This window comes from Crinia signifera, chromosome 5, assembly GCF_055691185.1.
Source record: "Crinia signifera chromosome 5, ASM5569118v1, whole genome shotgun sequence".
NCBI classification, from domain to species: Eukaryota; Metazoa; Chordata; class Amphibia; order Anura; family Myobatrachidae; genus Crinia; species Crinia signifera.
In genome coordinates, this window is record NC_139221.1 from 104,365,082 (window position 1) to 104,390,737 (window position 25,656).

Genomic DNA, 25,656 nt, shown 5'->3' on the forward strand with positions numbered 1-25,656 from the left:
TACTTTTCCCGTACAGACAAAACAAAGAGAAAACGTGCATTTTCCGTGAGATTGGTCCTCCTAGTATGCCATTTGCCACGACGAGGGGCGGGTGGAAAGTATTTGGGAGTAGGCGCAGGTGCGCTCCCTCAGCGATCACCTGCGCTCAGGACTCCGCTAACCCACTTGCCCTAAGGACACGAGTAAAAGTTAAGATCATCGGTCCATCACCGTAATCCATCACCGTAAATAAGACCACTCAGCACACACAGACACAGACACACACTCTGCACTTTTTATTACAATACAAAAAGAAGATGAATGTTGGGGATCCAAACATACCGATCGCACATTTGTACGATTAATAGGAATTACACCTCATGAATAATTTAGCGGCACATTTACAAAGCCTCTTGCGAAAGAGTCGGTGAGCAGTGTCTAGGAACAGCGGCAGGACTTCTCCGGCAGGGATGGAATGGTTGTGCTGAGTGTAGAGATAAAGGTGGAAGTAGGCAGGTCATTATGTAACAATGGAGTCAATGTACATGGGAAAAGTGGGTCAGAGGCAAGGCAAGACTTTACATGTAGGAAGATCATTAGAGGGGTAACCATCAGAGGGGGGCACATTCATTCTACAGATAATATATACAGAGCTGCCCGATAACTTATTGTGTGCTGTGTGTCAGATGTGCAGTGTGACTATAGTGGTGCTGAGGATGGGTGGGTGTGTGGTACATCCTAGCGGCTGATCTCTGCCATGGGAAGAAGGCAATTCCCTCACTCTCTGGCGGCGGCATATGCGCCAATGGGCGGCTTAGTATATAGAAGTCGGGGAGATAAGGAGAAGGGGACAGGTGCAGTATCCATCACCAGCTGGCTCTGCACTGGCTAACACAGGTACCCTGCCAAATGAGCCTATCAAGTGGGTGTCTGATACAGCTACCTGATGTCTACTGTCTGCTAGCACATGCTCCATATTAGTAGTTGGGAAATCCTCTAACACCCACTCTCAATAGCCAACATACGCCCCCGATGTGTGCGTGTGAGAGGGGAGGGTGAGAAACGTACAAGTGCTTCACATTTTTCGCTTAACCTGGCTCCCCTCCCATCTACTTCACCACCCACAGTATGGCCCACCCCCTCCTCCTCTGCTGGGAGAGACAGGAGGACAGCCGGGTGCTGCTGCTGCTGCTGTGTGACAGGAGGAAAGTGCTGCTCAGAGGGTCCAGGCAGCGGCTGGAGAGGGGCACAGGAGGAGAGCACCGCTGAGGATACATGGCCCTGGGAGGGAGAGGTGGCAGGACACACCACTGACCAAGCACAGGGACACGTACCACCCCTCCCTGCTTGGGCAACGCCATCCACTACCCCTGAAGACTCGACCTTAAAATCCAGTAACACAAAACAACAGGAGAACCAACTTGGATAGCTGTTGTGTGGTTAGATCAAATCGTGATTGAAATTGATTTTTTTTTACAAGCCCCCCTCCCAGAACCCCACCCACTGCAATCTGTGTCCCAGGGCACAGATCAATCACTCAGCAACCTAAATAAATAAATAAATACATATTATTGTCTCTAACGGATCGATGGATGCGCGGATGTGATCCAGGAGGATGGGACTCACTGACACTGGCAAGGAAACTGTAGGAGACTCCTCGTAGTCTTACCCGTGGACTGCAGAAAGTGAGCTTCAAGGGGGGGATACAGGGAGAGAGACAGAGAGAGAGAGGGAGAGAGTTAGTAAGGGATAGAGTGCAAGGTCGTGTGCTTGGAAGGGGGCACTAGCAGGAACTGAGTGCACACAGAAGGGGTAGGGGCGGGGAGAAAGTTGCAGGAACACAATCACAGAACTACAGGAGATGTGAACATAGCAACAAAGTTTCCCTTCACTGGGGAGAATCATCACTGGAAACCACAATACAAACCAAAAGCAACACTGGAGAGCACAGACAAAGGACATCAAGGGTCAGAAGATTAGATCCCAGGAATCACAAGGTGGGGGTGGAGTGTGCCAGAGGAACCCAAATAAAAATAAACCAAGACCTAGCCAACATAACAAAAGCCCAGCACAAGTCAGTAAGGGGGGGAGGAAAGGGAAGCAAGAATGTGACCTTCCCCAAAAAGTGCTGCTCCCCGTGTGTGTGTGCGCCCGGACAGTGCGCTGCTGCTGCTGTGCTGCCGCTGTGCTGCACGGTGCAGGGGAGACAGAGCACTTGGCGGAGTGAGGCAGCTAATTGCTGGAGCCCATCCCTCATCTCCATATGCAGTCTGTGTCCGCTGGCCCCGAGCCAATCCCCTCTCACCCCCGCCGCTAATCGCGATGCATTATTCACAATCACAATTATATACCGACATGCGCAATCCGCGCCGCACCGACACCAGCTAATTTCCCTAATTTTGCAACTCGACTATTTGTGAACAATTTTTTTTTTATTTGCCACTGATGTATCTGCAAAAAAGCAGAAAGCAGCCCCAGATCCCAGCAGCAGCAGCAGCATGTCTCGGCGAAAGCAAGCCAAGCCCCAGCATCTGAAATCAGACGAGGACATCGGGACTGAGGTGCTCCCTGACAACGGTAAGGGGAGGGGGCGCTTCTTACCTATCGCTGTCCTTATTATTCACCCCAAAACCACTTTCACCCCATCACATCCCCATCATCAGCTCACTTTCCCCTACACCCCCTGGCCACTAGGTACACTTACATATGGTGATCTGCAAAAGTACAGAGCAGCACAACTGGGAGAAAGTGCCTGGTATAACTCTATGCTGTTCTGGGCTTGTCTCCTGCTCATCTACTTGTGCTTATTATCACTTTTTGTCTTTATTGCGTTTTCACAGGTCAGTATTGTGAGAACATAAAAGTATTTTATTGGTTTGCATTTCCTCTTGCCCTTGCTGCTAATAGCCCTTGTGTTACACTCTGTACACCTGCATAGCAGACAATGGGCACGGCTCTGCAGGGACAGTAGCTGCTGCTGGTGAGGTGGAAGGGTGTGTAGAGGTTGTGTGTCTTAGTGGCAGGGGGTACTACACTCAATAGGTATATGGTGACCTTTCCTTGTTGGATAGAAGAAAGAGGAGCTGCAAAAAGTTCCAGTGAGCAGCAGGAGCTTGTATCCATCCCAGTCTGTGTTCTGCAACTGCAAGTATTAGGGGAATAGGGAAGGGAGGAGGAGGAGGGGGCTTGCTCATCTTGTTTTGGAGATGGAGAAAGATCGAGGCTTGTGAAAGCTTTTCCGGAAACATCGTGCACTCTCATGTCTCAGACACAAGAAGAGGCTGCTTCAATGCCTGCCACTGCCCTCTCTGCCAGGGAGCTGCTCCCAGGTTCAACCAAAGGTGAGGGCATCCCGTGGGCAGCCACTGTTTGGGGCTAGTTAGGGGGGATTGCTTACACGGTCAGAAGGGAGAAGGGCAGATGGAATAGGATAAGAGGAGCGGGTCCCATAAAGAAGCAGGGGAGGTCCTGGTGCATTGCCTGCTGCCTCTACTCCTCTCTCCAGCCCCCTAGACCCACAGCTGCTAGGACTACTACAGTCCCACCAACTACACAACATCAGGGTTTATTTCTATTTTACCTTCAGATCTTTTTATTTGGTTTCTTTTCTATACAATAATGTTTCTTTTGAATGCAGTTTTCCTAGACTTCTTACCGGAATGATGCCTCAGCTTTCCTTACTTCCCGCAGTTTATTGTAGTTTTATCACAGAGATGACAAGAGTGCTAATTGCTTGCTCATGAGATAAGTGCTGTGCTGTCTAGTTCCCATCCTGCCAGGCCCTGTGCTGGAGCAGAAATGACAAACCTAGAAAACATTTAAAAAATATAAACTTTTATTTCAGTCATATGAAGTCTCATGAGGACAGTCACAGACACATATCAGGGTAAACTTTGTATTTTGTTGGTGGGAATTGCTATTAGTACTAACATGACAGCAGATGCATCTGCAGGGTGATAATTGTGCAGCTTTGCTGTCTCAGATTGCCCCTATTACCCTCACTAACAGCAGAGAGGTGCTGTGCAGGAGAGGCCCTGCTCCATGTCCCAGATGCTACTCTTTTATTCCATTAAATAGAACAAGCCATTGTCAGTTTTCAGAGGACTTTCTGGATTTGTGGAAGAAAGTATCTTTCTTGGAAGCTGTTTTTATGGCTAAGAGTGAGTCTTATCTGTGTCAGCAGAGATTAGAGCAGGAGATATGCTAAAAAGAAACGCTTGCATATGGTGTGTAGATTAAGGGCAAAAGGATCTTTTTGTCATGGAAATGTTTTTCTGTTTACTTCATCACTTAGCATTTCTTACACTTGGTTTGTTTTGTATTGCACTCAATGACTACACGATCAAATGAATGGATTTATTTCTGCAGAATCAGAAAGACAGCCTTTCCATCAAAGGGGCTACACTGCATCCCAGTAAGGATTTTTTTTTTCATTCTTTTTTTTTTTTAAGCTTGATTATTGTAGCTCTGAATAGCTCAAAAATCTCCTTTCACTATAGACTCAAAAATTATACTATGTAAATAATTCTGCAACTGTGAACAGCGTATTGCCAAACCATATCTTATTAACAAAAAAACTAAATCCTTCCAAATGAAAAGTAAATATAAATATGTGAACACAAACTTCTATGGAAAACTAGATTACAAAAACTTTGTAGAGGAGGTCAGCAAGATGGAATTATTTGAGCAATCCTCATAACTAAGGATACTCTGAGACATAAGGTATTTACGGACATGTGTCAATTCTTGTACCAGTTTTGTGCTCGTTTGCCGAAGCCTGCTTCAGTACTTTTAGGGAATAGTAATATTTAATGCATTCAAAATGTAATCAAAGCACATACACCTTGCATACAAGGCCAGGCTTTTCTTAGAAACATAATGTATTTGAGATGAAATTATTCTTTTAACAAATTTGTATATGTGTGTGTGTGTCTGCTTATGTGTTGTGTGTGTGTGTGTGTGTGTGTGTGTGTGTGTGTGTGTGTGTATACATATATATAATATAATATATAATGTTGTGATTATGTGAGCAGTACTTCTTATGTGTGTCCTACTTTCTTGCTTGCCAGGTCACTGTTTATATTTCACCATCATTTGATAGCTAAATTATTAGAAAACATGGTTATTAAAAAAAAAAATCTTATTTAATAGAAACTAAAATAAAGGAGACTTAAATTGAATTTGACGTTTAATCTAATTCAGTTGTTTGTGTTAAAACCAAATAAAGAACTGTTTAAATGTAAAAACAACACATTTGTTACAAGTAAAAAAGAGTTTGAGGTCAGTAAAATTAATATTTTATTATGTGCAGATTTATTTTGTACTGCGAACGCAAATCTAATATTGGTTTTAAATATAGTTTTTGCATATTAGATTATATAGACTTAAAATGTATATTTTTACATTTCTTTTAGCATTTATTAGTTGTGTGAGTAAAGTAATGTTCCCTGATATTATTTAACAGAGGACAGACAACCAGTGTGAGTGGCACTTTAAGCAGCTTTCAAAATATATTTCTGTCTTTTAGAAACTTAAGAGGTAACCTGCATCAGACACAGGAAGAATTTAAGCTCGTTTACATTACAGCTAGAGACAACCATCTTTTCTGTCCTTCTTAGACATTCTGATTAATGCTGAATAACAATGAGATGCTATAGTCTGTACCAGATATAAAATGATAAAAAACAAAATTATAGATGGACAACTTGCCTTAGCTAAGTGTTTCAGTTTCCCTGGTTAATAAAGAGGTGAAAAGTACACCATTAACAATTAGGAATTTGTTAAACAAGTGATTACTTTTATATGCAATGTGAGTGAAATCTGGCAAAAGTGGGTCAGGTTTCCTCATCATGTCGAGCTAATCCTGACCAAGTGTTCCTATTGATCTTAAAGTGACCAGAAGGATATTTCTTTCCTTCACTATTGTACGTTACTTGAGGTAGTAAAGTCTATTTGCTTATAAAAAAAGTTATCACGGTTTAAACATATAAAAGTAAGATGCTTAACGCAGTAAAAGATAAATGATCATAAGATTATTTGTCATGCTAATGAACATGTTGCATTTAGACAACAAACGGTTAATAATTGTCCTATTGCATCTTAATGCCGTAAAATGTATATTTTTTTTTTCAAATGTTCTAGATTAAGAACCTGTCTTAGTATATTTATTTACCCACACATACAAATATACAATCATTGTTGCCTAAAGTCATTATATATAAATTCATAAATAACAACCATATTTTTTTTTAAATAAGTCTTTTTTTATTTGTTCCCCCTTTTTTTTTACAGTAAATAATAATTTAGGTTTCAGATACAGGATTTGGAAACAAACATATTTTGCTAATCAATTTACCGAATTTTGTGTGCACAATTCAGTTTTATTTAAATTGTTTCAAGATAGCCTATTAGTGTCTTGTTTCGTAGCATTAATATCCAGCATACACTAGAGATTCATTTTGTTTGGTGACATTGAAAAGGTGGGACTGCATGAAGTGCCAACAGGTTTCCAATGGCTTGTCCCTGAGGGTGGGTGTTTAGAAGTGCTTTGACAAGGCTGGCTGATTTAACCTTTGCCTGTTTTGCCCTGCCAGGGGTGGCCACTAGATGTCAAGCTCATAATACAATTAGTACATCTGTGCAGTTGACCTTGGCAGCATGGTTGCTTCAGTTGTGATAAGTGTTAACACTAGAATTGAGTGTTACCTAGAGATCCTGATACATGCTACACAGATTAGCATGTGCCGGGCATGTTTAATAGGACTATTTAAGCAGGAAATCATGTTCTTTAAGTTTCCATATGTACTTGGACAGAAAAATCAGATGCGTCTAGCTTTACGTACAATTATGTAACAATTCACCTTCATTCAAAGATTATACATTTTTATAATATTACAAATAATAGGATTCTACCAAATGACACACACACATACATACATACATACATACATACATATATATATATATATATAAATAATTTTAGATGGGTTGCTAAACACATATTGTATAATGCTTTGCTATTGTAGGCTCTATTGCACATGTGTGTGTTTTATACCGACTTTTAATAATAATCATATTATATGCCAATAGCCACATTTTTTTCCCTATGTCTATTTTTGTTCACATCATCCATTCAATGATAACAGGCTTCTGCACCTCTACACAAAACATGCAGTGCGGAATAGCTTTTGAAATGCAAGTATTAGCCATTTATAATGCATTGGATTGGTTAGGTCCCATTTTCAGATTTCTCTTCCCATAAATCATGTAGTTGATGCACATTTTTGTAGTTATTTACATAATATATAGTAATTAATTAAAATAAATATGTCCATATTAAAAATCTGAAATTGAAGCTATATCTAAAATAGGGTGTACCCTTAATGTGTTGTCATAGATTATAAACCTAAATGGCGATATCTAATGGATAAAATGACAATTTAAAAGAAGAAAAAAAAGCAAAAAACAAATGGGATTAAACTAGAAAATAATTATGTTATTTTGAATAAAAAGCTAATAGCCACTTAAAACAAAATCCTATGAAATAATACTAATCATCTTCTAGCTACCATAATGTGATGCAAGTGATTAAGACCTTTGGTAATAAATGACACACTATTTTATCCTTAAATTAACGCATTTATCAGGTCATGAATATCCCTTTCAAATAAATTGTGGTTCATGAAACAATGCAGGGAAAATAAATAATATAGCTACCCTTTGCAATGCAAAACCACAAGAAATTAAAACAACACAAGTTAGATAACAACAAATGCTTCAGAATTAAAATGTGTTTCTTTTTAATCTGTGTATTTGCTAATGATATTGTAGATGGCTAAGCTTTCCTCTATTTACACAGTGTTTAAGTAGCTAATGGATTGCTTTCATGATTACAAACGTAAAAAAAAAAGAAGACAGTTGGTGACTATGCCACAGGTGGTTGTTACTTAACAAATTCTGAGATTTAGGCCACTGAATAGATTCATCTAAATATGCTACATCTATAACATTGTGCATCGCAATAGTGCCCTCCACTGTTCAATGTCATGTTGACAACCATTGTGGTTTTTGAAAGAGGGCAAAAAATTCTATTGAGCCTGGAATTTCATCTACATTGTTGAACACAGTAGGGGTCTCTATTTGTCTCCTCCTGTTTCACAGCTTGGTCCCTGTATGTGATAATTCATTTTCTTTTATGGGAATCAGAGCCATCAGAAAGAGTTAAAAAAAAAGACTTAATTTGCAAGAAAACATAATGTCCTCCAACTATTTTCTAGAGTACAGTAAAATACCTTCCAGAAAAGAGAAAGTCATCCCGTAGCATTTTTTAATGCAGGGGGGGGGGGGGGTGTTTGTGATATTTATTGCCATTGACTAAGTCTCGAAGGAAAAATGATTTTCAAATAAATATTTCTTATATACAACTTATAACAAGATAAAATGTTCATCTATATATTGACCCATATCATTGTATGCCCAATTTATGTGTATGTTATGTGTATACCTGCATGTTACTTGAGTGTTTGAAACAGCACGAATGGTATACAGCAATGCAGCATGGTCTTTTGTCACCATTTGATGCAACTGCCAAAGAACTAGTACCTATCCTATAGCCTCCCACATAGTATACTAAATCAATTTTAACCCTGTGGTTGACAATATGTTCAATTAATTCACAATTTAAAATGAAATGCAGGAACAGTCATAGGTCACCCTTTGCCACATATTAGCCACATATTAGCATAACTACAAAGCTTGGCCTATCATACTTAACATTGTGATATGCACCACTTTCTGTAGTTTGTGTTTCCATGTAAATAAATCTTTTTTAATTGAAACACCGCATTATACACTTTATGCTGACTGCAAAACAAGCAACATGTAGGCTAATTATGTAATAACAATGAAATACAGATGAATACCATTGGATAGAGGAAAATATTATACAATCTTTACACAAGTGTCTAACTTGCCAACACAACATGTTGTGTATTGAATGATGCTTCTTATCAAATATCAAATATATTGCAATATAGAAGAATTCTAGGTAGGTACAAAAATGAATCATATAAATGAACACTTCACTACAGATAAAATCAACAAGTAGGTATCCTTTCTTTATATAATATGACAACTTTAATATTATCCTTTTGATTTAATATAACGGTATATACTTCATGTTTTACTTACTCAGTTAGTTTAAAAAAAAAAGTTCTTACAATGTTTTCCACAACAAATTCAAGATTAATATGGATGTACACTGTGTATAACATTTCACGTAAGTGTATTATTTATGTTATTGATTATAAAATATACATATTTTTCCTCAACTGTTTAGCTGGGAAGTAAAATGGGTTCACAATAAAACAAATAGGCCAGATTTCTTGGCTCGCGAGATCTTGTTATCTAGTGAAAAGAAGAACACCGAATATGCCAGCTAATTCTAATGGTCATCATAGAGTACTGAAAAATTCTATATTTTTACAGAAAAGTAACCTTTAGATATATTTACTGCTTAAACTTTTAATTTCCCTCTAGTTATCGACAGCTTTGTATGTTACCATTCGCTTTATCCTAATCCATCCCAGAGAGGCCTGGCTGGTAATAATGTTTTTGATGCATCCTTATTATTTTCTTATGTGCAAGAAAACAAAAACTTAAAAATATATATGTTTACTGTACTATATATGCTGCCTAAATAAACTAAAATTATTGTATCAGCTATTATTTAGCAAGTCCATTAAGAGCAGGAGCTGCAATTAAATATTAAGCAGGGTTACTAAACATAGTTTTCTTCAGTGTATGTGACACTTAATCAAATTTTACTTAACTTAATGGGAAATACAGGGAATCTTAATATTTGGGTGGGCTATACGTGTACTATCCTTTTCTTCTTAAAGCAACACATCAAACAAAAAGTGTAATTGAACTTCACTGCAAGATGTTGTTTCACATGGCGGCCTTTATATGGAGCAATGCTATTCTGTACAGGATACAAATGCATGTGCTTTCCAAATGGGTGAACTGTTTTTTTTAGTACAGTAAACATGCACTATACAAAAAGTATATGTAACCAATAGAGGTTTGTTATCGTTATATATTTTAAAGAAGTGTTTATTTTCATTAAACAATTTTTTTAAAGTATACGTCAGCTGTGCACATTTCAGGAAATAATAAGAATAGCACTGTTTCTGTTTTTGTTTTTTTATTCCTTCATTTTGTTATCATCTAAATCCACAATAATTCATAGAATATTTCATAGCTTGATAAGAAATGTTTTTAAAAACTAGTCTGTTTAGTTCATCTTTAATTATTGTCCCTTGTATATTAAAACCCATTCTAGCTACTTGTTTAAATATATGGTCGCTGTATAGTCTATAATGATGCTGTTACGTAAAGGTGAATTTTGTGTACAACCAGAAATGTACCTGTGCAGGTTCATGGAGGTATGTCAGCACATTACTGTTTCACAAGAATACGTAAAAAAAAAAAAAAAAAATCTAAACAAATCCGACAGTGTTAATTCATCCAATTCTACAGGAAACCACTTGAAGAGAAACATGCCTCTTGTATTTTTAAACTGCTGTAAAAAAAGCCAATTCTGAACATGGTACTGTGTTTGATTAAAAAAAAATGCAGTACAGCTGCTTTCAGGGATGCACACAATGTAACTGCATAAGCGGATCCAAAAGTATTCTTGAAGGAGCAAAGCAGTTTGTACCTCAGCTCACAAAGAAAAGCTTTTTAGACTTTATAGAATTTATGCATTTTAAAAGCATTTTTTAAATTCTGTTTTAACATGATCTTAGCAACATATGAAATAACATATTTACATAAAAGCATAAATTCATAAATCAAATGTTTTCATTTTTTACATTATTGTAAGAAAATATGTGAGTGTCATTGTATTATTTTAAATGTAAACTATTTATTCACTATACACATGTCCTTATAACAATATTAACATGCGTAACATTTTAGAACATTGTCTGAATATTACAAGACATAAATGATGAGACATGTTATATTAACTCCTTTGCTCTCAGCTTTTATTACAATATTTTGAAATGATGTATGTGTTTATTCAAGATTTATATCAAAATTAAGCAATGGATTATTTTTTTTTACTGTTAACAATCTGTGGGACATGTTTGCTCCTCAGTAATTTATTACATATTTATAAATTATGTTAGAATGTGCACAAAGATCGGTTAAAATATAATTAATTGTTATATATTTGCCTAGTATTCAATACATTTAAAAAAATCCATAAATATTCTATAAATGCATGTCTACGTGTTTAATTATTAGTCATTTTATGTTAAAATTTTTGTATGTCCTACATTAATATTTCCATACATTTAGCATTTTACTACATTTTTAAATATTTGATAAATGTATTTATAGAACACATAGAATATATTGGGAAAGAAAAGTATTATTGGACAAAACAACATTTAAAACAAAAAAATATTATATTTTTTTAAATTTCTTATTGCAAATTATATAATCTGTTCCAATTTTACCTTACACTGTAAATAAAACACTATATTTAAAAAAAGCATTTTAACAATACAGCAATGATAAAACTGTAATCTTAGTTTTAAACAATTTTAAATTGTCGCTTCCTTTCTGCAATGTATATCCTATTTGCTGCTGTCTCTTATTCTGTCTGACCAAGCATATTTTCTATGTTTGCAATATCTAGACAAGAGAATTAAAATGACTGAGCAAAAAGTGGGCATTCCTACTGAGCAGATTTTTAAATACTAGATATGTTTTTATATGCTCATTTCTCATTCCAACACAGCTATTTATTTGATCAGGTGTGAATTAGAATTCTGTTCATTAAACATGCTTGTTATTCAGCACAAGAGGGTAACGCAAGTCAGAGGAAGTGACTGCCTACAACAGTAATTAAACATGTGTAACCAATTAGTGGGTTTTCTACAATGGCACAAGCATATAATTTACAGAGCCTTTCTATAAGAATAGATGAAAATAGGTACAAAACGTGTGTCTGACTACAGCATACTTATGCTTAAACATGTCAGCAGAAATGTAGTTTAAATATGTAATTCTTAGTTTGTTCACAAATCTGTGAACTCAATGCGTGTCGCAATAACATGTAATTTTAGTTTTCTGCTAACAAAATATGGCATTTGACAGCATCAATTACGTTTGCGGAAGATTAGCAGTTAAGTGTCAGGTATTTTTTTCTACTGAACATACAATTTACATCAAACATTTAGTATATATTCATTTTCTGCTAGCAAGAATTTTGCATATACAAACACCTTATGTTATAAAGAAATTGACAAAATGTCTTTAAAAGTACTTAGCACTCGGGTCAAAGGTTAATGTCATTAAGATCTTATAGCGATGGTGTGTTCACTACAAAGAACAAACCTGATTTAATAATAGTTAGTACATTTAATTAGTAAAACAATTATTTATTTTTAATTTAATAGGCGCAGTTTCTTCAGCCATTTTTAGATATGATTGTAATTCACAGAATTGTCGCTACATGTAAATACATTCTCACTGATCCAATGCTTATAAACAATTACATGACTTAGATTTGTATTAAGATGTGTAGTCAGAGTCCTCACTTAAGTAACAGGGGTTTAGCTTGTGCTGTCAGGTACTGCTTCAAGTTTAAAAGGTTACCGATTAGTTTAGCAATGGTAAGTGAACTCTAATTGTTGAATGAAATGCATCTCTAATTTTGCTGGAAATTAGGAAGCTTGATGCTAAAGGGGAATCCTAATGACCCCATCAAAACTTGATTTGTACCCAACAGACAATGTTGCGGCGAATTGTATGAAAATATTGGAAATCAATGTCTTCTATGGAATTTCATTAAGAAGCAGTATCCACAATTGATAGGGCTTCATAATTTGATGGATTGTGCAAAGAAAATGTTAGCTAGGTATAAGGAGTCATAGAAAATTGTTGAAGTGGTATAATTTGTACAAAATAAAAAGTATTGATTTTACTTGTGCAAAATTTTCTAATGTAGAGTGGTTTATCTTTTTACTTAATAGCTTATGCAATCTTTTTATTTGCTTTTAGCAGTACCTGGGAAAGGACCAGATGATGGTGATAGCGGGAATGAAAGCAGAAGTGGAAGCGAGGAGACCAACGTTTGTGAAAAATGCTGTGCTGAATTCTTCAAATGGACAGACTTCTTAGAGCACAAGAAGACCTGTACTAAAAACCCTCTAGTGTTGATTGTAAATGACGATGTAGCAGCAGTCGCTTCAGAAGAGTTTCCTGAGCCCTCTCCTGCAAGCTCTTCAAGTGATCACGCAGAGAGTGAGACTGCAGAGGAAAGTGTTCAGGTAGAAAATAATGACATTTGTGATACAAAAGAAATAGAAAAGGAAGAGGAACCCATGGAGGTTGAAACCACTGAAGAAAAAAACTTCCCAATTCAAGAAGCCACAAGCACTGCTAATCCTCTACCTCAGTTACCTGATCCATCTTCCATCACTAATTACAACATGCCAAACACTAATGTAACATTAGAGACTCTGCAAAGTACGAAAGTGGCAGTAGCACAATTTTCACAGAATGCACGGTGCATAGGTGGTTCTGGTGCTGCTACTGCAGCTACAGCTATGGCTATTCCTATGATTCTAGAACAGCTAATGGCTCTACAGCAGCAGCAAATTCACCAGCTGCAACTTATTGAACAAATACGCAGTCAGGTGGCACTGATGAATCGTCAGCCACTACGTCCTCCATTGACCTCTTCAGTTCCAGTACAAAATCCTTCAAATACCACACCCAGTCAGCTGCAGGGCTTTACTGCACATTCAACCCTTCAGTTAACACCAGTAGTCCCATCAACCCTTGCAGGATCAATACCCAACAGTCAACCACCATCATTTGAGAACCCACAACACACATCACAACCTGCTTCTGGGGCAAGTACACCAAACATACCATGTTCTGTAACTTGTACACCTACTGAAGTAGGCACATCTTTATCAACTATTGCTAAGTCAACATCAGTAACACCTAGTCCTGTGTCCAATACTACAACTATCTCAATTCATCCCCAGAGTTCCCCAACCCCTCCCTCCATTGGACATGGAAATATCCTTACTTCACCTTCCAGTCTGTCAAGCCCACTTCTACCTCAGAGTTCCTCAAATAGTGTGATCTTCCCCAATCCACTTGTCAGCATAGCTGCAACAGCTAATGCTTTAGACCCTCTTTCTGCTCTCATGAAACACCGTAAGGGAAAGCCACCAAATGTATCAGTGTTTGAGACCAAGTCAACTTCTGAAGACCCATTCTTTAAACATAAATGCAGATTTTGTGCCAAGGTCTTTGGAAGTGACAGTGCTTTACAAATACACTTGCGCTCTCATACAGGAGAAAGACCTTTCAAATGTAATATATGTGGTAATCGTTTCTCCACAAAAGGCAATCTAAAAGTTCATTTTCAGAGACATAAAGAAAAATACCCACATATTCAGATGAATCCTTACCCTGTTCCAGAATACCTCGATAATGTTCCAACTAGTTCTGGAATACCGTATGGAATGTCTCTTCCTCCTGAAAAACCAGTCACAACATGGTTAGATAGCAAACCTGTATTACCAACAATTTCAACATCTATTGGGTTACAACTTCCTCCCACAATACCAAGTATTAACAGCTATGGCAATTCCCCAAGCATTACCCCGATGAACAGATCCCCTCAAAGGCTATCTCCTGCTTCCAGTGAATGCAACTCTTTTTCACCAAGCATAAATCACTCTGAATCCTGCATGGTAACATCTGCAGAATCTCCACAATCTGCACAAACAGTAACTATTGCGGTCCCAAAAAGTGAACCCATTGTATTGCCCCCTACAGCTGCAAGAACAGGAGAACAACCTGTGAGTGGACAGATATCTTCTCCTGTCACTACATCTATTCCTACCCTTACAGATACCAGTATATCAACAAGCCTCCCAAACACTGTGCTTCCATCTATGTCTGAGCAGTTCAAAGCAAAATTTCCATTTGGTGGGCTTTTGGAGTCTATGCAAACTTCTGAAACATCAAAATTGCAACAATTAGTTGAGAACATTGATAAAAAAATGACAGATCCAAACCAATGTGTAATTTGCCACAGGGTGCTAAGCTGTCAGAGTGCTCTTAAAATGCATTACAGAACACATACTGGAGAAAGACCATTTAAATGCAAAATTTGTGGACGTGCTTTTACTACTAAAGGCAATTTGAAAACCCATTTTGGTGTTCACCGAGCAAAGCCTCCACTAAGGGTTCAACATTCATGTCCCATTTGCCAGAAGAAGTTTACGAATGCTGTAGTTCTACAGCAACATATCCGTATGCATATGGGTGGACAGATTCCAAACACCCCATTACCAGAGGGCTTCCAAGATGCAATGGACTCTGAGCTTTCTTATGATGAAAAGAATCTTGAAACAATGAGTAATTATGATGAGGACTTTGATGATAATTCTATGGATGAAGAACTAGATATGAAAGACACAGCAAGTGACTCATCTAAACCACTTATACCATACTCTGAGTCATCACCTGCTTCACCTCCCACTGTCATTTCTAGTATTGCAGCTTTAGAAAACCAGATGAAAATGATTGACTCTGTTATGTGCGCACAGCAATTTATTGGTTTGAAAACCTTAGAAAATGGATCTAGGGACAGTGATCATTTAAGCAATGATTCTTCATCTGCTGCTGGAGATCTTGAGAGCCAAAGTGCAGGCAGTCCAGCAATGTCTGAGTCATCTTCGTCAATGCAGGTTTTGTCACCTGTGCACAGTCATAGTGAAAGCATAAGATCAAAATCACCACATGTAGTTAATCAAGAAGATCCACCAGAACTACAACTTAAAAAAGAAAAGTCTGACAGCCCTTTACCTGCTTCTGAAAGTGAAGGTGCACTGGATCTGACATCCACCAATCCTGTGAGACCAATCATCAAAGAAGAGGCTCCTTATAGCCTGCTGTTCCTGAGCAGAGAACGTGGTAAGTTTAAAAGTACTGTTTGTAATATCTGTGGCAAGCCTTTTGCTTGCAAAAGTGCATTGGAAATTCACTACCGCAGCCATACTAAAGAACGGCCATTTATTTGTACAGTCTGCAATCGTGGGTGTTCCACTATGGGTAATTTAAAACAACACTTACTGACACATAAATTGAAAGAGCTCCCATCTCAGTTATTTGAACCCAACTTTACTCTAGGTCCCAGCCAAACTACTACTAGCCTGGTCACCAGCACAGCTCCTGCCATGATCAAAATGGAAGTGAATGGTCACACCAAGCCGATCTCATTGGGTGAAGGTCCCCACCTTCCAGCTGGAATCCAGGTTCCTGCTGCACCACAGACAGCGATGAGCCCAGGCATCACTCCTATGCTGGCACCCCCACCACGACGAACTCCCAAGCAACACAACTGTCATTCGTGTGGGAAGACCTTCTCCTCAGCAAGTGCACTACAGATACATGAACGTACTCATACTGGTGAAAAGCCATTTGGTTGCACAATCTGTGGTAGAGCATTTACCACAAAAGGGAACCTTAAGGTAAGGTGAAATCTCTCCAGTCATACAAAAGAAAAGTAAGGATTTGGGGAACAACTGTCAGTTCATTTAAAAAAAATCTGCATTTATATAGTAGCAGATGTCATTGTCATCTCATAACATGAACAAAAACTATGTTATAATAGTGAGCAACATTTGATACTTTAATAGCACTGTATGAACATGCAACCAATGAGCCATTGAACAAACGTTATTGTAAACTCTAGCCAGCGCTAAATTCCATTTAGATTTAAAAACGTTGCAAAGTTTATTAGATCCTTGTGAATACATTCACATACAGGCCCTTATTCTGGTTCACTTGCAAAGGCAAATTCCTTCTGAAATGGACAAAACCATGTGCACTATAGAAGAGGCAGATGTAACATGTGCATAGAGATTAAGATTTGGGTGAGTTATTTTGTTTCTGTGTAGGAAAAATACTGACTGCTTTATTTTTACACTGCAATATAGATCTCACTTTGAAGTAAAACCCCACCCAAATCTAATTCTCTCTGCTCAAGTTGCATCTGCCCCACCTGCAGTGCACATGAGTTTGTCCATTTGAGAAGGAATTTGCCTTTGCGAGTGAACCAGAATAAGGGCCGCAATACAAAATACACTTTCAAACAAGTAGGTGTATATTTGAAGGTCATTTCTATTTTACAAAAAGCTGTTTTGTTATGACAATGACATATGCCCTCAAGCCCTTAATATCTGTGAAATGCAGCTTAGTAGCAAAACACCTGAGGCACATTTAATACATTAAAATTCCTTAATGTAAACCTATTTTAATAAATGCTGCTAATACTGTTGTTTATGTAATTGCCTATGTGTGTGTGGAATTAGTGTTTTTTTGCAGTTGATTTATCATGATGGTGCCACAGGGTAAAAAAAAATATTTCATTTGACCAGATTATTTATGGGAAACATTATGTGTGCTATCGTTTTATTTTACTTTTTTCCCATTTAATAATATGGCCCAATTTTCTATGTAGAAATAATCTGTCTAGAAGGTGCAATTTTATGATGGTGGGAGCAAACTTAAAACGTGCGCTCATATTTAGAGTTGGGTGTCGGGCAACTCTAAATCATACAGAACAAAACAAAGTAGCTTAGTATTTGTGTGAGTTTATAAAATTGCACTGCAATTCTTTTAACTCAACATAGTTTGACCAATCTGATTTAATTAAGATCCATAGGGTTAAAAAAAAAACTGTTACACCATCATGGAAGCAGGTTCAAATTAAGATTAGCCAAATGAATGTTATAATTAAACAATACAAAGATAATTCATATATATATATATATATATATATATATATATATATAAAAAATTTACAGTTGGATTTATGTTTATTGCAATATTAAACTAAATAATTTGATATATATATGTTTATTTTCCTTTCTAAACTGATTTTAGAAATAATACATTTGTGTGAATATAGGTTTAAATATGTCTATAATCAAGAACATCGTTCAGAATTATATTTTTCTTTTACAGCAGCAAGATTTTGGATTGTCCTTTCTGACTGCTTTTGTTTGTGGGATTTAACTGTCTGTCCCTTTGATCTCTGAGCACAATGTCTACAATGTGTAATGGATTAAGTAGACAAAATGTGCAATGTCGTTTGTGTGTGTTAATTTGTAGTCTTTTCCAAATTTAAAAAAAAAGTGCAGTATCATTATGCAGCTTGGAGACTCTTCCATTAGGAATAATTGGCAAATGTAATCTCCCCTAGAGTCTAGAATTTTAACATTCTGTGAGCACCTAATTGACTGAAGCCGTTACCCTCTTTCTGTTAAATACGTTGCTCAAAGAGGCTTTTAAAAATGGGCTTACAAAGTTTAAAGAAATTAATTTTAATTGTCTAAAACAATGTACACAATTCATATATATATATATATATATATATATATATATATATATATATATATATATATATATTCAATAACTACTAAAAACATACAGATACTTATTACTTAAGAAATGCCCATAAACAAGAGGTAAAAAAACATTTCTGCTTTCTAAGTATTGCCCAATTTAGTTTTTTTTTTGTCTCTGGCGTTAACATTTTAATAATGTCAAACAATTAAATTACTTGTAAAGAGAAGGTCATCTAGGAGACATCAAATAGAAAATAGGAACTAAATTAAAAAAATATGTTTGTGTGTTTATGTTAAATTATTATTATTTTTTCTGTCATTGAATGAAATATTTATGGGATTTAGATTTACAGAGTTCATCCTCACTGCCAAGTCCCCCTAGGTACAAGACACGTTTCCTCGGCCATCTGGATATTTAACAAGCCATGGCATGTCTTATTTTCTTTCTGAAGGTTTAGAAAAGAGAGAATATTTTCTTTTAAATAAAGTGTTATTTGTTTGTGCTACCGCCTGTTAGCCTGTTATGCATAGTCTCTAATTTAGCTAAATACCTGTGTAAGGAAGTTCTTTGGTAGATAAAGTAATGCTGGGCTAAACTATTTTGAGTGCTTGGAAGCAGTAATTGCAGACCTCACACAGATATTTAAAACCATTTGCCAGCACTATTTTTGTAATCGAAAATTAGGATGTAAAATTAACAATCAAGGAGAGTATAGGAACATAATTAGCACACATTTGAATGACCGACTGAAGAGAAGCTACAGTCTCTAAACATGCATTATCACCTTGTGGATTACAGCAGTTCGGGATAGCTGTATGAACAGTATTTCACTTGTGTTTAGGAATGTTTTGTATAGAGCTTTTATTACATATAAATCATTTTAGGTATTCAAAAATAAAATTAGAACAGAGCTGCATTCAATAAGCATTCAATATTCAATATATAACAATATTTAAATAATATAGGAAATATAAACAATAAAAAAATAAAAAGATAAGTGAAAAAATACCAAGTGTAGATAATGAATACATTGCAAGTATAATTTCATGTGGCCAAACTCAGAGAACCCACCAAGTAGAAGCTTGAGCAATCTGGAATAAATGTAATGAGGTCAGCAATCACAGATTAAATTAAATAATATGGCCATTATATTGCGCCTGTGTCTGAACAATTGGATGTCAGTGTGGATAAATACAAATATTTCACCAATTATAGTGGTTGTGGTCCACTCAGTAGTGACCTGGAAGCCACTGAAGTGTTCCTTTGTAAGATGCATGCAATGGAAAGCACGAGGCATGGAGAAGTGCTGATTAGTATGCTGCTGTCTTTCCAGCTGGCTTTGTGCAAATAAGTAAGCTGGAGCTGTAGTCCTAGGGCCTCCCCATTTCATGTGAGATTTAAACAGTGTTGGCTTTTGAATTAGCCGCACCTGATACTAGGCTTGTTGTTTGCCACATAGTGATGGCTTGCATCATTGCTACACCTGTTACCAGTGCATGCTATGGGCAGATCAGTGGCAGCTTGCGTAGTACTCATACCCAGTGTCAAAGACACCAAATGTACCTATCGTGCCTGCAATAACTTCCTACTCAGTGCCATCAATATAAACTATTGTAGATGTCCAAAGAATTGGCTTTATAATTAGTATAAAAAATCAGTTTGTGACAACACAACTTAGAGTAGGGCTCTATAATATTCCGCACCAATAAACACATTTCTTTCTGTCCCTAGGATCTTCACAGTGAGGTGTATGTAACCACAGATTCTTTTGTAGACTTGTTGGTGCATAAATAATGTTTTATATTTTTCCTCCTTATTTTAGCTGTTATTATGTTGTATTTTCAGAGTAGACCGAATATAATTGAACCTATGTGCTCTTTGTTTTTTTGTTTTTTTTATATATATAGGTCCATATGGGGACTCACATGTGGAATAATGCTCCTGCAAGACGTGGTCGGAGACTTTCAGTGGAAAACCCCATGGCTTTGCTTGGAGGAGATGCACTGAAGTTTTCTGAAATGTTTCAGAAGGATTTGGCAGCTCGAGCAATGAATGTTGACCCTAGCTTTTGGAACCAATATGCTGCTGCTATCACAAATGGGCTGGCAATGAAAAACAATGAGATTTCTGTTATACAGAACGGAGGCATTCCTCAGCTCCCAGTCAGCTTAGGTGGAAGTGCAATCCCACCCTTAACCAACTTGTCCAGCGGAATGGACCGAACACGTACTGGCAGTAACTCTCCTATCATTAGTATAGACAAAGTCGGCTCTGACTCCATTGTAAATCGACCATTCACAAGGTTTATTGAGGAGAACAAGGAAATTGGCATAAATTGAGTGAAGTTTCAAAAACTGTCTGAGACACTTCTCTTTAAGACTTGTACTATTTGATGTACAGTTTTTTTTTGAAATGTATTATAGTGTCCTAACTGAAATTCCTATTGTTCCTATCCCATAACAGAAATGCATAGTCTTGTGGTTGCGGAAGAGATGTTTTTGCAAGATTGTGCATGGTACCTTCTTTGGCAGTTAAACTGACTGGAATGGACTTTGTCCCCTTTTAACATTACTTAAAGCTCATTGGACTTCAAATGTACATCGGCTATCCATAGCTATGTGTTTGAGTTTTAAAAAGATTCAACTCATGTAAAAACATTGACTTCTTTGTCCATTTGCTGGTTTTGTTTAAATTAGACATAATCTTGAAATCTGTTTGTAAGGATTCTAATACAGTACTAAATAATCAATTTAGTATTCCCAAATACAGTGTAATATTAAAGTATTCCTTGTCTGTAGTATTTATAACAACATTATGCGGGTACTCAAGAGGAAAGAAGCCCCATCCCTCAATTAAATTTTGTACAGCTAGGTACATCTCAATTTGTGACCATATTAGCAAGTTTTGTTTGCTGCAATTGAATGGTGTTCTTTCCAATGCAGGCAAAATTGTGACATTTTATTTGGGAAGATAGCATGCTTTACATGTGCGAGTATCTGTCTGTAACAAATCCTTTTATTTAAATATTTGTAGCTGCTATGTGGACAGTCGTTCAATATAAATGAGAAAATGTTGTGTGGAGAAATAGTTTAATGGTTGAAAAACCACTTACAGACACACTTTTTCACTCTAAAGTATTCACATCATAGGAAGCTGTGAATAAAAAATCTCCATGTTAACTTCACTGTACAATAAAAGGTAATGTTTGTATAATGTGCTTGCAAACTCTTAATTTATACTATTGCACTTTTGGTATTTTGTACTAAATTGTCTATTATTTGAAAAACAAAATGAACAAATATGTAAATTGTTTAAAGATGGTCATTGGGCCAAACAAAGAAAAGAAAAAAAAATCTTCTGTCTTAATGATCTTTTGTCCTATTCCAGTTTGTACAGAAATGTGGTCAATTTGAAACTGGTTTGCATATGCAGCAGAGCACTTCTAAAATGATATATATTTAACAGTAAGCACAAAACAGTTCTATTAAGGTGGGACGGATGTGCATTGAATTAATCAAACTGAACTACTTGCTCTAAAGCAGTGGTTCTTAAATAAAGCTTAGTTGGCACCCTAAAAATCACATAGCTTACTTATTTAAATTCAAATGCTTGAGCTATTCAAACATTTGTCTTACGATCCATTGCAAAACAATTTTTGCTTTTTTAGTTCTGTGTACTTTTTTAAGTATTTTTTTTAAAATTGTCATTACCAATTGAACAGACTCCTGATAATGAAATCACATTAATTTTTACTTAACACTTTGAGTGCCAAGTGAATTTGTCAAAATAGTTGTAAAAATTGACAAGCAAATTTTTTATTCTTCAAAATTACCTGTAATGTTATCTTATATGGAAAATATCATCTTTTTTTACACATTTTTTATTTGAATTTATATAACAAATGTGAGTGACGCTGGCATATTTTGCACATCTCTCACAGAGATATTGGCACTCAAATGGGTTGAGCAGAAATGTTACCCATAATATTGCAGATTGTTTCCATCATCTACATCTATAAGTTGAAATATATATTCATCAATATGGTGAAGATATAAAGAAGACATGTCTTATGTGCTACCTCATTAAATGCATTGACCAAAATCAGGATTGACGGGCCTATGAACAATGAAGTATTATAAAATACATTTGGCGGCACATGACATTTTAGTATAGATTAACAAAATCATCTCAAATTATGTTTTGTATCTAAAGCCTTCAAATTTACATTCCCCACTAATTTATTTTCTATTCAGAAAAAAATCAGAATAAACCAATAAAAAAATGTTTGTGGCACTGTGTCCAACAAGAAGCTCTTATGTAATAAAAGAGGGGTTTTAGTTAAGGACTTATTTTTTTTAAAAAAAGGTAAAAAGGTGGCTTGTAATGGTTATTTTCCAGCATCAGGATGTTTTATTTTATTTTCAAGTCTCTGTGGGTGTTTAATATTGTTTATTATTCCATCTGCTAATTGAAAGATGTGTTTTATTCAAACAAGGGATGTAAAATGTACAGTATATAAGAGGATTGATATAAGTCTGATGGACTCATTGTGTAATTAGAGCTAGGTTTTACTTCCTGTGTGGTGATTGAAAAAAATAAAAACATATTTTTATACTGCATTACCGCGCAGAGTTAAGATCCTGCTTGAAACATATGGGCCTATAAGCTAGAATTCCCTATTTTTACTATTCCATCTTGCGGACTTGAACCACATAATGCTCTAATTTGATGTCTTAGTTTAGGCAATTTTTCAGTGACATGGAATTGAATAAAATGCAGGATGGAATTTTGGCTGTGAATCGTGTCCCTTGATTCCTGTGATAACCCAATGACATAACACTGTACTAATTTATGAGGTGTGATATCTCATATAATGTGCTATAATACAATTATAAAATATGAGTTCTATTTATTCTGGTTTAACTGGACAATTCCATTCTTTGACCCTGATAATTCTGCCTATTCACATTTCTTAATGCCTAAAAAGTAAGAGGAATATAGTTTGTGGATACAAATTAGTAGAGACTGGTAAAAATATAAACTGAAAAAAATAACTTTCAGTTAAAAAAAGGAGTGTAAAGGGGCCTACACACGTAGCGATTTGCTGAGTGTTCTGAGCGATGCTATATCGCTCAGAATGCTCAACAAGATCACTCAGCACACAGCAATGTGTCAGCGTTGTGTGCTGAGCAACCTGTCAGTGCCAGTGTTCTCCGGCGAGAACACTGCCCCTGCCCAGTGCTCTTACTAGAAATATCCAGCATGCTGAACATTAATTGATGGACGATAGCGATGCACTGGGAGCGATGTAGGGGAATTTTGTAAGCGATCTAGTCTAGCCCCTAAATCACTACTTGTGTATGCCCCATTAGTAGATAACAATTTCCACCATTCACACCCACCTACAGTATATCACTTTGCACTGTTAAAGAATAGGTATAGCCATTCTCACAGACCCAATGGCAGGTGCATCATCATTTCACCTCACAAAGAGAACTGGACTACTGAAATACACTTCTTCATTATAAAGCAGGAGCCACAGTTCTTGGCTGTTATATTAGTGTAATACAGTGTTCTATATACGGTAGAACACCGAACACCACATTTATGTTGGGATTTCCTAATGAGAAGTAAGGCTTAATTAGTTTAATAAAATAAATATATGTTTTACAGATAATACAGCTAACACATCTACACAACAATAGGAGGTTCAAAATTATTTTAAAACTATATTTTTGTTAATCATTTAACATAGGTTTACTACAAATACCTGACAAGTGATATGCAGAAAGAAATATTTTCTGTTATTTAATAAAAAAAAAATAAAAAATAAGTCAACAATAAATACACCAAAAACAGAAGCAATGGGAAGGAAAAACCCATGATGATATAACTGGACTGCATGTGAGCTGTAGATGAAACTACTTATCTTAATTACACAGTTACCCATATAATTGACTGGAATCATTTACACAATAGTAAATAAATTATCGGTGATATAATGGTCCTATAAACAAATCTACAGTATGTATATACATCCCTAAAACAGGGACTTCAGTAAAGCCCCGTACACACTACATGACCCATGGTTAGTGCGTACACACTGAACGATATCGTTCAGTGATATGGGGAGCGCGCATCGTTAACGATATTGAGCATATACACTACACATTTTTTTTAAACGGGCGCTTCTGATTGATATCTTTTAAAAGATCGTCTAGTGTGTATAGGGCTTTATACTTGGCTGTATTAAGAAATATGCTGGAGTATACCTTCCATTGTTTGCTAGATAGTTACTGTATATTATTTACGTAACAATGTTTGATGCACTTTTTCCCTATTATTTTCTATTAATGTTTATGTGGAAAGCTCAATTTTTAAAAAGTTCTATTTAAAAAAAATATTTTGAGAACCATTAAAAAAAGGCCTTTAAAGGATACAGTATATTGACATAGAACTCATAGGGGAGTATTCAATTATATATTTCTCCATGTGCAGCAAATCCTGTTTAGGATTCGCTGCACATTCGCAGGGTTCAGGAGGGCTGCAGCATTCGCTGCCGCCCTCTCTGTCACCCTATTCAATGCAGCAGGGCCTCGCTGCCCCTGATGGGGAATTTTAACCCCTGCGGCAAATGCCGCAGGGAGCCGGGGGACGGTGGAAGGCAGGGAGATGTAAGCCTCCCTGCCTGCCCCAGAATTTGTGGGAGAGGGCTCCCGGGGCACAGGCAAAAGAGGCTGCCCCCCGGGAGGGGCAGGGAGCCGGGGCAGGGGTTGTGAGCTGCTCCTCTGGTCCCGCACGTAACAAGCCGGGACCAGAGTGAAGTGAATAAATTAATATTAATGAGCGGCTCCCGGCTCCCTGCTGGCGAATGTGTAAAAAAAAAATGTTTAAGTTGTTTAAAAAAATAAAAATATATTCATGAGCTGCATGAATAAAAATAGCATGCCCCTTCACAGAAAAAAAAAATCTATAAATAATAAACACTTTTTTTTTTAAATCACATTCCAGTTCACCTAAAAAAGATGACGAATGTAAAACGGAGAATCATGGCGAAAATCAATGGAGAAAGCAGTTCTCCATTTGAGCATTGAATACACTCTCGGCGAATCCCAGTGAAAACCCCATTGAAATACGCCAGCGAATTGCAGCGAGCATGAAACGGAGAACTGGCCGGCATTCACTGTTCGCTTTCGGCGAACAGTGAACATTGAATAGGGTGAA

The 25,656-nt window shown here is 36.6% G+C and overlaps 1 protein-coding gene across 7 annotated transcripts; it reads left to right on the plus strand.

Annotated features, from left to right (window-relative positions):
- Nucleotides 1-1,079: 1,079 nt before the first annotated feature.
- On the plus strand, nt 1,080-21,645 carry SALL3 (spalt like transcription factor 3). 7 transcript variants are annotated; one of them, XM_083187769.1, is made up of 4 exons: nt 1,080-2,556; nt 13,054-15,993; nt 16,210-16,550; nt 20,340-21,645. In XM_083187769.1, the coding sequence occupies exons 1-4, from the start codon at nt 2,478-2,480 to the stop codon at nt 20,769-20,771; spliced, it is 3,792 nt and encodes a 1,263-aa protein (XP_083043895.1). In that variant the 5' UTR covers nt 1,080-2,477; the 3' UTR covers nt 20,772-21,645. The 7 variants fall into 7 exon arrangements, with proteins under 7 accessions (XP_083043895.1, XP_083043896.1, XP_083043893.1 ...); XM_083187770.1 differs by having other exon boundaries at nt 13,057-15,993; XM_083187768.1 differs by lacking the exon at nt 1,080-2,556 and adding an exon at nt 3,184-3,320.
- Nucleotides 21,646-25,656: the final 4,011 nt, after the last annotated feature.